The sequence below is a fragment of the Engystomops pustulosus genome, chromosome 9 (assembly GCF_040894005.1).
Source record: "Engystomops pustulosus chromosome 9, aEngPut4.maternal, whole genome shotgun sequence".
NCBI lineage: Eukaryota > Metazoa > Chordata > Amphibia > Anura > Leptodactylidae > Engystomops > Engystomops pustulosus.
In genome coordinates this window covers 93,304,611-93,321,360 of record NC_092419.1, presented here as the reverse complement: position 1 = coordinate 93,321,360, position 16,750 = coordinate 93,304,611, and the positions used below count along the sequence as shown (strand labels likewise).

Genomic DNA, 16,750 nt, shown 5'->3' with positions numbered 1-16,750 from the left:
CACTATGCTGTATATAGGGCTCCTCACTATGCTGTATATAGGGCTCCTCACTGTGCTGTATATAGGGCTACAGCTACTCGCTGTGCTGTGCATATAGGGCTACAGCTACTCACTGTGCTGTATATAGGGTACAGCTCCTCACTGTGCTGTATATAGGGCTACAGCTCCTCACTGTGCTGTATATAGGGCTACAGCTCCTCACTGTGCTGTATATAGGGTACAGCTCCTCCCTGTGCTGTATATAGGGCTACGGCTCCTCACTATGCTGTATATAGGGCTCCTCACTATGCTGTATATAGGGCTCCTCACTGTGCTGTATATAGGGCTACAGCTACTCGCTGTGCTGTGCATATAGGGCTACAGCTACTCACTGTGCTGTATATAGGGTACAGCTCCTCACTGTGCTGTATATAGGGCTACAGCTCCTCACTGTGCTGTATATAGGGCTACAGCTCCTCACTGTGCTGTATATAGGGTACAGCTCCTCCCTGTGCTGTATATAGGGCTACGGCTCCTCACTATGCTGTATATAGGGCTCCTCACTATGCTGTATATAGGGCTCCTCACTGTGCTGTATATAGGGCTACAGCTACTCGCTGTGCTGTGCATATAGGGCTACAGCTACTCACTGTGCTGTATATAGGGTACAGCTCCTCACTGTGCTGTATATAGGGCTACAGCTCCTCACTGTGCTGTATATAGGGTACAGCTACTCACTGTGCTGTATATAGGGCTACAGCTACTCACTGTGCTGTATATAGGGCTACAGCTCCTCACTGTGCTGTATATAGGGCTACAGCTCCTCACTGCTGTATATAGGGTACAGCTACTCCCTGTGCTGTATATAGGGTACAGCTCCTCACTGTGCTGTATATAGGGTACAGCTACTCCCTGTGCTGTATATAGGGTTCCTCACTGTGCTGTATATAGGGTTCCTCACTGTGCTGTATATAGGGTTCCTCACCGTGCTGTATATAGGGTTCCTCACTATGCTGTATATAGGGTACAGCTACTCACTGTGCTGTATATAGGGCTACAGCTCCTCACTGTGCTGTATATAGGGCTACAGCTCCTCACTGTGCTGTATATAGGGTACAGCTCCTCCCTGTGCTGTATATAGGGCTACGGCTCCTCACTATGCTGTATATAGGGCTCCTCACTATGCTGTATATAGGGCTCCTCACTGTGCTGTATATAGGGCTACAGCTACTCGCTGTGCTGTGCATATAGGGCTACAGCTACTCACTGTGCTGTATATAGGGTACAGCTCCTCACTGTGCTGTATATAGGGCTACAGCTCCTCACTGTGCTGTATATAGGGCTACAGCTCCTCACTGTGCTGTATATAGGGTACAGCTCCTCCCTGTGCTGTATATAGGGCTACGGCTCCTCACTATGCTGTATATAGGGCTCCTCACTATGCTGTATATAGGGCTTCTCACTGTGCTGTATATAGGGCTACAGCTACTCGCTGTGCTGTGCATATAGGGCTACTGTTACATGGACCAGATGAAAGGAAGGAAAGATTTTTCAGGAGCTTAGAAAAAAAATGATAGACAAGTATGTTAAAGGTAAAGGATAAAAAACATTTCCAAGCATCTAGATGTTCCTGTGATAACAGTTGCACATAATAATATAAGTCCAAATTAGACTTGATTGGAAACGACCAAGAAGGACGGCATTTCTAAAAACAAATAATAAAAAAAGCAAGACTGGAATTTGCAACACTTTGACAAGCAACATAGCTAGGAGAAGGTCATATGGACAGATGAGACTAAAATTTAACTTTTTGGCAAGGCACATCAGCTCTATGTTCACAGATGGAAAAATCAAGCATATCTTGAAAAGGAGACTGTCCCTACTGTGACACATGGAGGAGGCTCTGGTATGTTCTGGGGCTGCTTTGCTACATCTGGCACAGGGGGTCTTGAATCTGTGCAGTGTACAATGAAGGGACTCTAGAGAAATGTGCTGCCAGTGTCAGAAAGCTAGGTCTCGCTCACAGGTCATGGGTCTTGTGAAAACATTGGATTATTCTGAAGTCGCCTTCTATGAGCCCGGACCTAAATCCTACTGAGCATCTTTGTAAGGAGCTGAAACATGCAAAACCCCAGAGAACTGGAGCAGTTTGCTCATGAGGAGTGTCCCAAAATACCTGCTGAGAGGCGCAGAAGTTTAAGTTAAGGAAACCATCACTTCTTTTATGAGTTTTTTTTTTTTTTATTCTGTTGATGCCGGATTGAAAAGCAATGTCTGCCTTCCATTTGATCATTTTTATAGAAATTGAATTTATTTATTCTTGTCAGATTCAAGTTATTTCTGTGACCATTTGGGGTTTTCTTTCATTAAACGAGGGGGAACAACAGTTTTGTTCCCCATGCACACATGGAAATGAAGGACTTTGAGTCATTTATGGTCTTGTGCATTGCAGCATGAAACACGAGTCTATGCATTATCCCCTATAAATGCAGACCAAAAGTACCACTGCCGGAATAGGATGTTGGTGTGTTGCAGCTTGATTTTCACTATCTCCATGTTGACCTGTGACAGGTGGCAGATTTGATGTCAGCGATCACCCAAAACACTCAGGAGATGTCTCTGAAGAAGGAGGAGCTGGCCAGAAAAGATGAAGAGGCTGCATTACTGAAAGGAGGTCAGCGGTGTTGTCCTACTCAATTAAAGCCAAGTGCCCCCTATTCAAATAACTCATGATGCCTGTAGTGCATGCTACAGCTCTAGGATAAAGTAATATAGCAGAGTATGGCGAGTTCGGGGGTTAGCTGCAGCCTGTGCGCTTTGTCTCAGTCTCCTCTCCTGGAGAAGAGGAGGAATGCATGAGAAGACTGAGACACAGGCTGAAGCTGCTCCCCCTTCCCAGGGCTCGCCACACACTGCTGGCAGGGAGGCAGGTAAAGTGAAATAAACCTTTATAAAGTACTGCAATGATTCCAAATTTTAAAATCCGCAAATGAAACATGAAAGGTTAGATATTCACGTGATTCTTTTGCACAATCCACAACATGTCTTTTGATGACTTCACCCACAGATTATGATGCCGTTGTATTAAAAATGCAGCAGTTGCAATCTGATCTGGAGACTTATAAAACCAGAGCAGCTCAGAGCGAGGAATCTGCGGAGAAACATGTAAGAGATGTCACGGAGCAGCTCCAGGAGCAGAGGGAGGCCCTGCTGGCAAGTGAGTCACAGGTAAGAAAACTACAACTACCCCACATACTCGCAGCACTATAAATTCCTTATCCATGGCCTGGCCTCATGCACATGAATGGTGTTTGTGTGAGGTTTCATGACATGTACATAATCCGTAATAAGAGACATTTCCTTCTTATTCCAGGTGTCTTCACTCCAAGACGAAGTCTCTACTCTCCACGAGAGGTTACATGGTACACATGAGCACAATGGAGAGGTGGCGGCCGGTGACATCGCCCTGCTGCAGAAGGAGAACAGGGAAATGGAGCAACAGATTGCTGAGAAAAATAAGGTGCACATTAAGGCTGGAGTCACTTCTGACATGAGAATCCAAATTTTAGTATTGTGGCAGATGTATCACTACCGTGAAACAGAAAAATATGGGGTCAAAATACTAAATTTTCAACAATATTCTAAGTGCGTTTATGGCAGAAACGCATTGATAAATCTATACTATTCCTTGTATTATTTCTTCCATGTATTTCCAGACTATCAAACAACTTCAGCAGAGAATGGCAGAACTAAAGAAGACTTTGCAAAAAGAGCTGGTGAGTTGTCTTTATTGCAGGTATTTGCTGGGTTTTCTACTCTGTAAAAGTTATAAGCTGCAGCGTGACTTGATGTCCCTTCGCGTTGCTGATTTTAGTCTTGGCATGTGGAGGAGAACTGGTTAAACCCAACAGGAACGCAACAAATTAGCCGCGGACACCTCTGCTAACCCACCCCAAGTATATGTTCTGTGTTCTACTTGCTTTATTACAGCTGACTGACACCAGCCTTGCTGCATGGGCATTAGGCTACAGTCACACCATGTTATTTGGATTTGTTCAGCGTTTACGCCGACCAAACCATAGTTGTATTTTGGCAAATTAGTATCAGTTTAATTAGCATCATTTTAAAACCCTTTTTTCTCTTAAAAACTAGGGCATAATAAGCTAAAAGAAGAGCAGATCCTGCCATAGGGGGCGCTCACCAGTATGTCAGTGTTCTTGGTTTACAATCCTTGGTGATAGATGTCCTTTAACCCCTTAACGCTGAAGCCAATTTTCACCTTCCTGACACGGCCCATTTTTTCATATCTGCCCTGTGTCACTATAAGTCAGTGATGGCGAACCTTTTAGAGACCGAGTGCCCAAACTAAAACGCAAAATGTACCTACTTAACACAAAGTGCCAATAAGGCAATTCACACTCAGGGCCAGTACCTGATCAGTAGTAACTCCTCTCTAGTGCTTCTAAATTGAATTGCGTTTTAAAATGCAAACTGCCCAATAATGCCAACGTAGATAACTAGAAAATCTGCAGCAGTCCCAGGTTAGTAATTAATAAAAACAATAGATCACTACATACATAGGGAGCTACTGGGTTTAACAGTCTAGTGTTAAGTTTACACAGAACTGCTGGGATACCAGACCGCATATATCACTCAGGACTGCTGCAGTCTGCCAACTTTCTTTTCTTGCATAGGACTGCTACCTTATACATCACATTTTTACATGAAGGAAGAGGCAGCAGTCCTATGTAATGAATGAAAACTGTCTAGCTACAGAAGTCCTAGGTAACTTATGGAGCAATAAGATGCAGCAGTCTGTTACTCAAATTGGCTTTTGTACCATGCAGTGCTGTATTTTACACAGGACTGCTGCAGCCTATTGTCCCATAGTTTACTTAGGACTTCTGTATTTCCCTCAATGTGACACAAAAAGTACAGGGTAAAACCTTTTACAGGACTGCCTAAGGGAGGGTGAGGCAGCAGTCCTATGTATGAAACTTGCATAGGACTGCTGCTTTTCCCTCCATGTAAAGGAGACGGTCCTGTGTAAGTACAATAGTACTGTTCCATACACAGGGCTGTCTGATAGGGATTGGGATCCTGCAGTCCTATGTACAGTGAGTGAATAAGCACCAGGGCTGTTTGTGGGGTCGGGTGACAAAGGAGGATAAATGCAAGTGGAATGAGCAGAACTGAGAGCTCACCCAGCAGCTATCACCCAGCAGCCATCTCACAGCCTGGACTCCTGTGCTGCATCTGAAGCTTATGCTCAGTTCTTCCTGATGACAGGCGGGAGGAGAGCAGGGACTGATGCAGGAGACGCTGTGTGAGTGTCCAGCGTCTGTGACTCCGCCCACGTGCAACCTCTGACCTCTGTGGCCGGCTCCGTGCTGCTGCCTGCTGAGGAATGTGTTAGTTGTGATCAGACAGCAGCGCTGGCACACAGGAAACTCCACAGAGACCTGACACCTTCACAGCATGAAGATCGGCTGAGCAGGGTGAGTTCCAGTGAGCCTCCGGCAGTGGTTCAGGCATCGGTGCGTGTGCCCACAGAGAGGGCTCTGCGTGCCATAGGTTCGCCACCACTGCTATAAGTGGTTATAACTTCGAAACGCTTTAACATATCGAAGTGATTTTATTCTTTTTTCTCGTGACACATTGTACTTCATGTTAGTTGAAAAATTTTGGTGGTATGTTTTGCATTTATTTATGAGAAAATTAGATATTTGGTGAAAATTTGGAAAAATTCTTGATTTTCGAACTTCAAAATGTTCTACTTTTTCCATACAGTCATAACCGCAAAAAATGTAATAACTAACATTCACTAAATGTCTAATTTATGTGGACATGGTTTTTTAGGCATACTCTTATTTTTGTAGGATGTTATGGGCCTTTGAACGTTAGGTGCGATTTTTCACATTTTCATAAAAAATGCAAAATCCTGCTATTGAGGGACCTGCTCAGGTTTCAAATCACTTTGAGAGACCTAAATAAAAGTAAACGTACGTAAAACAACTTTTATGAAGTTTGTTAACCCTTTAATTGTTTTACAGGGGTTAAAACAAAATCAGATACAATTTTGAAAGTAAACTTTTTTGGCTAAATGAATGTGTTTTTCAAAAAATGTACAAATTCTCAGTGGATAAAATACCAAAACGCTCCACAAAATTTGATACCCAATCTCTTCTGTGTATAATAATACCCCATATGTGGTGGTAACCTGCTGTATGGGCACACGCCAGGGCATTGAAGGGAGCTGCGCCATTCAGAGCAGATTATGCATTGTCACTTTTTATTGGCTATACAATCTTTATTTTTTTGGCAATTTGGACATATAAGGGCTTATTTTTTGCGACATGAGATGCACTTTACAAATGCTTCATTTTCGTGGGTCATTAGCTTATTGATGAGATTTTATTAACTCTTGAATGTATGGGTGAAAAGAAAATTGTCAATTTTGGTTTACTTTTTTTTCGTATTTTTTGGGGGTCGTACACCGTACACTAAAAATACTATATTATCTTTATTCTATAGGTGATTATGATTATGGTGATACCTCATTTATACAGTTTTTCATTTATTTTTACAATTTTACTGGATAAAAACTAATATAGAGGAAATCTCATTTGTTTTTACATCGCCATCTTTTTGGAGACGTAACTTTAATATTTTTTGGTTGACAGAGCTAGTTTTGGGCTTATTTTTTACAAGTTGAGTTGTTCTTTGCAGTGGTACCATTTTGGTGCACATAACTTTTTTTGATCACTTTTTAGAACATTTTTGTGTAGAGATTTTATGAAAAATGTACATTTTTGGCGTGTTTTACGGGTTATGTTTTTACGGCGTTCACCGAGCGGGTCCAATAATGTTTCTGAGTTATTGTGCGGATTGTTACGGACGCGGCGATACCAAATATGTGGGGGTTTTTTGGCGATTTTGTGGGGTTTTTTTTCACTTTATTGCATGTGTATAGGGAATATTTGTGTTTAGGGGACTTTAACTTTATTTAATTAATTCTTTTTATTAAAAAATGATTTTATGTAGTGTTTTTAACATTTTTTATTAACTTTTACAGGTTAGCTTGAACAAGTGATCCACTGATCACTTGTTCAAGCTCTTCTTCACATTACACAGTGTAATACAGATGCGCATGCTGAGTGTGTTACAGCTGGGTCCTGCCAGGAGGCACGGACCCGGCACACAGGAGAGGATCGCGCAGCCCTGGGCACCGGCAGTCCCGGGGCTGCGAACGGAGCAGCGGACCCCCCCCCCAGTAAGTGCCGCGGGGGGGGTCCGATTCTTCTCAAATGCCCCTAACACGCCGCTGTCAGCGCGACCGCGGCGTGTCAGGGGTTAACACCTGCGATCGGAGATGTTAGAGGCGGGTGTAGGCTATAATATATAGCAGACACCCGCAGCTTCTAGCGCGGGCTCTGTTCTGGAGCCGGCGCCAGAAGCATGACGTACTATTACTGCATTTTGCGGGAACGCACCTCCCGCCATGCAGTAATAGTACGTCAAATGTCGGGAAGGGGTTAAACACAGAGCTACGTCTTTCCATACCTCCTGCTGATCAATGTATACACCCATAAGAGGCCATGTTGGGGACGGATGTAATAGTGTTACATCCACCTCTGGCCTCCGCTATACAAACGCTCAGGATGGTCCACATTCAGGTAACTGGCCATATAAGGACAGACACATCTCTGGGGGAAATGAAAGTGGTAAAAGGAGAGAAGACTTGGAGCAGTCATACGTCCTAGTCCTTTGTAGTAAGGACATGTTGTGAATCCGCCTGCTGTATCCTTACAATGGAGGGCAGAACATGGTGCTAATGTAACCTTGCAGGGAATAGTGAAACCATAAATAGCAGTGCTTTGCCTTTGTATAATGCTCCGTTGTATAATCTTATGTGAACTCTCGGTGTTGCAGTGCGTAATATAAAAACCTTCTTTTTATCTAGAGGTTAAAACCAGATCCAGAGGAGAAGCTGAACCCTGCGGATCCACCAGCCCCCTCCCTCACCGTGACCAATAATGCCGATCTCAATGACTCTCGAGAGATCAACTTTGAGTACTTGAAGCATGTTGTGCTGAAGTTTATGTCTGCCCGGGAAGCAGAGGTGAGGATCTCGGTGCTGTGTCATCTATCATAGAGGGTGATGCCTATGGGTATTGGTCTGTGATAAGCACTTTCATCGCTTTACATATTTCTCTCCACTAGTTTTTCTGTGACAGCATTGAAGAATTGCATAATGGTTAGCTTTCTGGAAAATACTTTTGAGCAATATCAGATGTTCCTCATTTTCGGAAGTGAAAGCCGCGTTCTTCTACATTCTCTCAAGCTGATTTGTTTTCTAATTTACTGACCTTTTTAGGCATTTCACCTTATAAAAGCTGTATCAGTATTGCTAAACTTCTCCGTGGAAGAAGAAAATTTACTCAAGGAGACGCTAGAATACAAGGTATTCCATCTTTTCATCAATTTCTCCATAGTTATTTCCCTAACACAAAGGCTACATGTACCTGAATGTTGCTTTAGTCCACGTGTTATCAGTCTTTTTACTTATCTCACACTGATTTTACCTGCCCCTGTTTGCAACTCGTTAGAAGTCTATGGGAAAAATAAGGAGGTCACTTGGGTGTCATCAGTCTGCCATCAGTATATGTTGATCAGTCTATAGGTACCACAATCATGTGACCCTTCAAGAGGTTGGGATAAGCATTTGCCAGCCTTCTGTTATTTGTGCAGATAAAACGCATTAACAGATCATATATGGGTGACACACTCTTTTTGGGGACATAAGACACAGAAACTGATAAAACAATGAACTTGAGCGGACCACAGATCTGTTGTTTGCACACAGTAGGAAGTAGCATTAAAGGGGTAGTCCCAAGCTAGCTGGTGAGTGAGGGTCCAAATGCTGGGACCCTCATCGAGAACAACACCCTCGTCTCCAACGAATAGGGGTCCCATTCTCGCGAAGTGTCAGGATGAGCATGCTCCCTGCTTTTCCATTCATTGTTTTTAGGAATGATTGGACATAGCCGAGCAGAGTAATTCCAATATAATTCAATGGACTGGTTGGTGGCGTGCTCGTCCTGTCGCTCCACCCAATACTGAGAACAGGACCTCCCTTCTCTGGAGAGCTGCGGTCCTGTACTTGTAATCAATGGAGGTTCCAGCAGACGGACCCTCAGCGATCAGCCACGGGCACCTACAACAGTTTTGCTCTGACACTACTGATAAATCTCACCCATAGTTGTCATAATTCCAATTTTGTTTGTCCCTCCTCCATTTTCAGATGTCTTGGTTCGGTTCCAAGCCCGCTCCGAAGGGTACTGTCCGCCCATCGATTTCCAAGCCGAGGATGCCCTGGACTTGAGGGGACAAACTTGTCGGCAAGGAACTTCTTTTTGATTGCACTTTCTATGAAAATGACATTGACACCAGAAGGTTTTGGTGCGTTCTGACCACTTTCCCTACTGTGTCCTCTATGAGCTTTTCCTGACTCGTTTACAATCCGGGTATCTCGGTGGTGACTTCTTTCGGTTCGGGTGGATGATTAATATTCATCACCCAGCACAGAGACAACCTCAAACCACTGTACATATGATCCTATGCAACGCAAGACTCCTGGACTGTTCCTGACTCCATTTTGGGCCTGTTCTCAGTGTTATCATGCAATGTCTGGCCAGCAACACTGGATTTTATTCCTTTATCCGCCTCTTAAAGGGCTTTTGACAAAACGGATAAGAAGCGGTTGCGAGGGGGGGTGTAATTTATGGTATTTTAAGGGGTAGCGACATTTGTGGGCCTTTTATCTCCTTCCTCTGGTTACTGTGTAAAGTCTCAGAATTATAATTTTATATAAAAGAGGAAAACAAGCTTTAAAGGAAATTGTAGGATTCTGGGATCCAGGTACGATGCTGCTCTCCATTCTGGGCTGTAAGATTATACATGTACAATATATATCATTTCATATTTTCCCTGGATAGAAATCATGATGTATGACGGTCCCACCAATGTACCAGTCTCCATAGACCTGCTCATGTATGTATAGAAGGTAAGGATTGTATGATAATTCTGTGTTGTATCTATGTGACTGTAAGAACAGGTCACCGTAGGGTCCAAGTTTCATTGTATTCTGGTAATGATGGTGTTTCAATCCCTTTTTGGGTTTTGGTTGTAAAAGATTCTTCAGACCTATGACTTGGGTGTATGCAATCTGTGAAATACGGACCGTGTGATGTTGTATTTCTTGGACTGTTCTCCAGGAGCAGGACTAATGTACTGTCCCTGTTTCGTGCTGCAGTCATCCTTTCCATACAGGACTGTATCACTGTGGGGTGGGAAGGAGCTTGTAAAGAACCCAGATTGGTGGAGCCCTGCTCCTGGGGGCAGCAATCAGTCTGCAATATATATTGCTGCCCCCAGGAGCAGGACCCCAACAATGAGGGTTCTTAAAAAGCTCCCCCCCCCTACAGGAATATATATGTGTGACCTCTGCATGTGCAGCCACTCAATCACTAAATTATGATACTTCACCACCCTCCAGTTCTGACACTTCCCGAGTCCTCTCCAGCATGAAACTACCAATCACTATCCGAAGCTGCCAGTCCTGTGGTCTGTGATTGGCTGAGTGGTGACTTCCTCTGTATCAAGGGAGAGCAGGAAGTGCCAGAACGGCAGCAGTGATGGAATGAGGAGTAGAGTATCTCATGTTTTTGAGGCTTTGTTGCATTATCAGCGAAACGTTTAGTTTTTTTAAAAGTAAATGAAGCCGCACAGGGCAAAAATTGCTTAAGACCAACAAAGTTCTCTAATCCTGTCTCTGAACTGATGTGACTGGGAACTTTTTTCCTTTGCACGTGGCTGTGGTGTCAGAGCAGAAAGCTAAACCACTTCTAAAAAAAAAAAAAAAAAATCCTGCTCACTACAATGGTGAATGTGACCGCTGCCTGGCACAGCTCTATATAATTATATAGTGTTATACTGATGAATTCCCTTCATCTGATCCACAAAATGCACTTTACTGGTGAGGGGGCTTCATGGTGTCCCTGGATAGGGCACCGCAGTCATATCTGTCCCTGCTGTCACATCCCGGGTGTGTGTGAACATTGGGTTGAGGTGAGACTAGATTTACAAGTTTAGTCATTTCTATAGCTATTCACGTTATATTTTATAATAAGTGATCAGACCATTAATCTACTGGTCACTTTAGCATCTTCCATATGACATGCCATTAGTCTCGTGACCCTGCTGCTGAGATCAGTCCTAGACGTGCTGGTAACCGGTCACCACTAAATGGTTTGCTCTGACAGCAGGCAAATAAGAGAGGCCCCTAATATTAGATAACCAGCTAATGAGGTTGAATTCTAGTTTGGATATATAACAATTTACTTCTTCAACTGTTAAAGCATTACACCCCCCCCCCCCCCCATTAATCTAATATTTTAAGCATTGGCCATCACAAGTGTGAATTTGGAGATTCCCATTAATATAAAGGATCAGACCTCAGGTTCCTAGTATGACATTTATTAACCACCCGGTGCTAAAGCTCAGGTTCTGTACAGTTTTATCGGACAGACCAGTCCCAGTATTTTGGGAACTCGTTCACAGGTGTCTTAACTCCATCATATGTAAAATGGGTCAGAAGACGAGGAAGGACGGCGTCGGCCTATTTCACAATTCTACTCACGCTTCAGGGACTGACTGTACCCAGATCTGATGTAATGGTTCTCTAATGAGATCATTATCACTATAGCGCTTTATTGGGGGGGGGGGGAATATTCTGAGCTTGGAGATACAGTCCTTCTGACTCCTTGCATCATTTAAACAGATTTTTACGTTAAAAGACATCAAAATTTGTGAGCCCCATTTTCTCCACCCCCATTCTCTTCATGGGGTGGAGAATTCCTTTACCTCTTCTTCCTTCAGATCTGTCCAAGAAAAGTAATAAATCCTTGAACATTTTTTTTTTTTTTAAGCAAATATACTCATAAACTAGAATTTACAGGATCCCCCCCACTGTTACATATCATAAAAAATGGAAAGCAAGAGTTGAGATACAAGTCTGTAAGTTTTATTTTAGCTAAAGAATTTTTAAATCTAGAAATTAACTCATATTAGGTCCATAAATGGCCGAGCACATAATTGCTCTGACCTATTCTACCCTTGATGATGCTTATTTCTTGTGAAACACGGCTGCTTTTGTTCCTAAAACAGCACCACACCTGACCATGGTCTGTACTGGAATTGCAGCTCAGCTGTATAGAAATGAATGGAGTTGCAATACCAGTCACTACCTATGGGCAGGATAGGAGCTGTTTGTCTGGACAACCCTATTAAAGTCACTTACCTTTACACTCCAGCAGCTGCGCCACCCAGTAAAGTGGATGGCAGAGTTGCAGTACTGCACCCGCGGGGAACAGAAAGAGGTGTTTTATTTTTTTGTAGCAGGATTGCAAATTAGATTTCATAGCTAGAGCTATTGTACATTGTATATGGTGGGCAACAAAAAGGCAACAAATTTCAAGGCGGTCCAAGGTACAGCCTGACATAGAAAATATTGGTTGTACCTGGAAGTGCAGAATGTTATAATAGTGTCTTCTGATCTGACATCACCTCATCAGAATACAATGAGTAGAAACTTCCAAAATACAAAGTAAATGTAATCATTCTGGAATAATTCTGTACCGTCCTGTTATTCCTCCTGGAAATGTATGAGTGAATCTTCAATTGGGGGTCACCATTCCTTTTGTCAAGGGCTTGTGTCCTTACCTCATTGATTGGGTGTTGTCTGACTTTGCAGGAACAACCCCATCGTGTACATTTCTAGGAAGAATAATAGAGCAGGAGCAGAGTCAAGAGATGTTACTAAGAGATTCTTCTCTCCATATACCACACACTTACAGTAGGGGGCAGTATATTTAATATTATCCATACAATGGGATTGAACAGCTTTTTCACACACTTGACAGCACAATGAACTTCTCATTATCCAGTAGTTAAAGGGCCAGTACCAGTGAGTGGTTCCCCCTAGTGGTGGAGTCAGATATTCCTTGTTCCTCACTCTTGTACATACATTTCTTATGCTGTGTATATATATATAATGGAGATGGATGTGATGTTCTATGAATCTGATGCTTTTCTATTGCCTGTGTATATAGGCGGTGGACGATGTACATACTTCAGGAATTAGCTTATTTAACTTGCAGTGCAATATTGATTAAATGATGGGATTTCCGCTCTACCTGTGATGTGTCGCTGTGTCATTTGTTAAGCATGTGCTAGTCACTGTCATCTGTGGATGTGGTGAAGATGATTTACAAATTCTGTGACCTCCACCCATGTTATGCAGAGAGTAATCGAGGGTGGGAACAGAAACCAAAGGCTTGTAAGTAGTAGGGCTGAGTCACCGCAGCTCATCAGTATAGAGAGAAGAGCGGTGATCACATATTACTGGAAATCACTACACCTGATACAAGGCAGACTTGGACCAGTTCTGGATCTTTCTTAGTCCGTGGGAGTGGTCTAATATTGGGCTAAAACTAACCACAGGGTAAAGACATGCAGAGCAAACCCCTCAATACAGGTGGAGCAATGGAAACATTCAGGCCACGTTCACACATGAAATGCTTGTGATCAGTAATGAGCTCCGCATGTTATGTCAAGCCCCTCACTACGCAATTCAAACATCACACACAGGCACTTTGATGCTCCTATGATCACAGGTGCTTTGGAGGCTGTGCAGCGTCCACGGAGTCTGGGCACCAAACTTAAAGGAAATCCACCTGGGGACTTGTGAACGCACCAATAGGAGTATTAAAACATGGACGTCTCTGTCCTCACCCCAGGTTTGTTTTCCCCTGATCCCCCATTTGCTATACAAGAACATCCCTGCTTGTAGAGAAGCTGTCCTATGGTTTAGAGTCCCCCAACCCATTTTAATTTTGGTTACTGCATTCTGGAGCCGATGGAAAGGATAGGTGCAGCGTATTTACCTGGATGTTACCTGAGGCAATGCACATCAGGCAGATTACCATCAGCACATTTACCTACAGGGGGTGACATTAGATCTAAGGTGCATAAAGTTATGGGAGCGTTTTTAATGGAAAGGTTTCCTTTTAGTAAGACATTTTGTTCCCCCTATTGTCCTTTCAAAGTCATATACCAAATGTTCTTTGTCCCCTCTGCTTCTTATTATGATCTGTCATACATGGTAACACTTGTGATCACTCGCTGTCTATATGACACACTATACGAGAGCCTTATAGCTCCATAGTGTACACAGGGGAGAAGCATTAGGCACATGTTATACACCCTATACACACACTCTGATAAGTGGAGCAGAAGGGTTTAATGATCCGCTCCACCCAGATATGTGACTGATGCCAGCAGATTGTATTATGTTGTCTGCATTTATCACCTTCTCTGACCCCACCTCTGTCATATAGTCTGACATCAAGTAATGGAATTTACACGGATATGATCTCAAGTCAAATCTTCTTAGGGCCCTTTTACACTTGGCAAAATGAAAAACTGATGAGTGTGGTTCCTATACAATGGGGGACATGTACCACTCCTATTGCTTCCTTTTTCTTTATCTGACACTTATTTTAGCTAAAAATAGTTTCCTTCAGATCCCCATAAAATCAGAGTTCTAATCTTGCCTGGTATCCATGCATCTTTAGAGCGAGTCGAGGGGTGTGGCCTAATGTCACATGACCAGGGTGATAGCACGGGTCCTTCAGCTACTTAACATTAGCAAACTGTACCCCATGTACATATCTGACCACATAAAACTATCACAGCATGGACTTATACTTGTCTCCATGCAGGCTGCTGTGATTTCAGGTGATACAATATGCTGTGTTTTAATGAGATATGTGCTTGGTGTACAGTTTTCTAATGCTACAAAAGCTATAGGACCTGCGAAGATGTCACCATGGTCACATGACATTATAGCTGCATACAGAGATAGGATGGAGAAGAGCTGCTGGATTCAGCCCGAGGAGGCTTGCTGTAGCCATGCTTAGATACCAGGTAAAACTGTAAAAAGTTGAATATATGGGAAGCTCAGTGGAACAATTTTTAGCTAAAAGAAAGGTGTCAGTTAGGTTCCAATAGAGCCCTAGTAACTGTCACTACCTGTATGTGTGAAAAATGTGGTGACGGGTTCCCTTTAAAGGAAACCTACCACTTCCGATGGTGCTTCTAAGTTGCAAATGCCGTGCACCAGCTCAGGGTGAGCTGGTGCCGGCGCTTATTTTCATTATGTTTTTAAACTGTTGTAAAGCGTTTAAACGCTTTAGTAATCTTTATATACAAGTACCTTCACCGCACCGTGGTCCGCACACCGTGTGCACGACCACTTTGTGTGCCTGAATTGGAAGTGGCCGTCTGCACTGTGCGCCGAGCGCAGACCACGGTGCGGTGAAGCTACTTGTACATGAAGATTACTAAAGCGTTTAAACGCTTTACAACGGTTTAAAAACATAACAAAATAAGCGCCGGCACCAACTCACCCTGAGCTGGTGCACGGCATTTGCTGCTTATAACCACCATCGGAAGTGGTAGGTTTCCTTTAAAGTAAGCCAACTTCAGGAAACTTAAAAAAGTGGCAGCCGAAAAACTATGATACATGTGCCCCAATGGATCAATGAAAATAGCATTGCGATCGCACTTAGGCTGGGTTTACACGTCATGTTTTCTTTGCCACACATTTTAAGGACATGTGTGGCAGATTCCCGACGTGTCCCATGGAGAGAGAGTGCTGAAAGTTTCATGTCCATAAAAACAAAATGCATGAATAAAACCATTGAATACTAAGGGTTAGTGTCCATCGTGTCACAAACCTGCACAAAACTCACATTGGAAAAACACTTGTGTTTTTATATAAGAACTTTATATAGAAAAGGCTCTACAGCTTGGCGCTGCAATACTAGAAGTAACCTAGGACAGAAGTGCTGCCATCTGGGGAGGTTAAAACCCCCCCACAAAGAACAAAACAGCAGCTTAAAGGGATTTTCCCATTTCATCAAATTAATCTTATGGTTTGTATTAAAAAAAGTTATACAATTTTCCAATATACTTTGTATCCTTTTCTCATGGTTTTCTAGATCTCTGCTTGCTGTCATTCTATAGAAAACTTCTATATTTCCCTCCAGTAGAAATCTGACCATGGTCACACAGGTGCACTGCTCGTTATATCACACAGGTGCACTGCTCGTTATATCACAAAGCTCTAATTACTCTCTATGATACTAACGAGCCGTGCACCTGTGTGACCATGGTCAAATTTCTGTCTATTGAAAGTAAATATAGAAGCTTTCTACAGGATGACAGCAAGCAGAGATCTAGAAACCCATGAGGAATTGATACAAAGTATATTGGAAAATTGTATAACTTTTGGTCATAAAAAGATTAATTTACTGAAATGGGAACACTTTGTTTGAAGTTCTTTCTAACAATGTCCTATTATATCATGTATCAGTTTCTATTACCTGTAAAGAGATAAAAGCCACACAGTCCCCACATTGATAAATATCAGCTCACCTGCTGTACTTGAGGTGTTGCAGTACGACGTCCTTCTGGTTTCACCTGGAGACTGAATTTAAAAGGGCATCACCTCTGGACTGCCCCGGGCAGTGGCCATCTACTGACCACACATCAGCTTCAGGAGATCTTCACTGCATCACACTGACAGAAAGCTGCTGAGTGACGGACACGGTAAGTGTCTGTAATCTACCGGAGAGGTCTACATCTA

At 43.0% G+C, this 16,750-nt stretch overlaps 1 protein-coding gene across 4 annotated transcripts in view; it reads left to right on the top strand.

The window, feature by feature from the left end:
* GOLGA1 (golgin A1) overlaps positions 1-13,234 on the top strand; it is a 37,968-nt gene extending 24,734 nt beyond the window's left edge. For all 4 annotated transcript variants that reach the window (XM_072123497.1, XM_072123498.1, XM_072123500.1 and 1 more), the window contains 7 exons: positions 2,551-2,653; positions 3,047-3,207; positions 3,353-3,499; positions 3,696-3,755; positions 7,943-8,101; positions 8,357-8,443; positions 9,284-13,234. In XM_072123497.1, coding sequence (XP_071979598.1) covers positions 2,551-2,653; positions 3,047-3,207; positions 3,353-3,499; positions 3,696-3,755; positions 7,943-8,101; positions 8,357-8,443; positions 9,284-9,364 — 798 coding nt within the window. In that variant the 3' untranslated portion in view covers positions 9,365-13,234. The remainder of the gene's footprint in view (positions 1-2,550; positions 2,654-3,046; positions 3,208-3,352; positions 3,500-3,695; positions 3,756-7,942; positions 8,102-8,356; positions 8,444-9,283) is intronic.
* Positions 13,235-16,750: the final 3,516 nt, after the last annotated feature.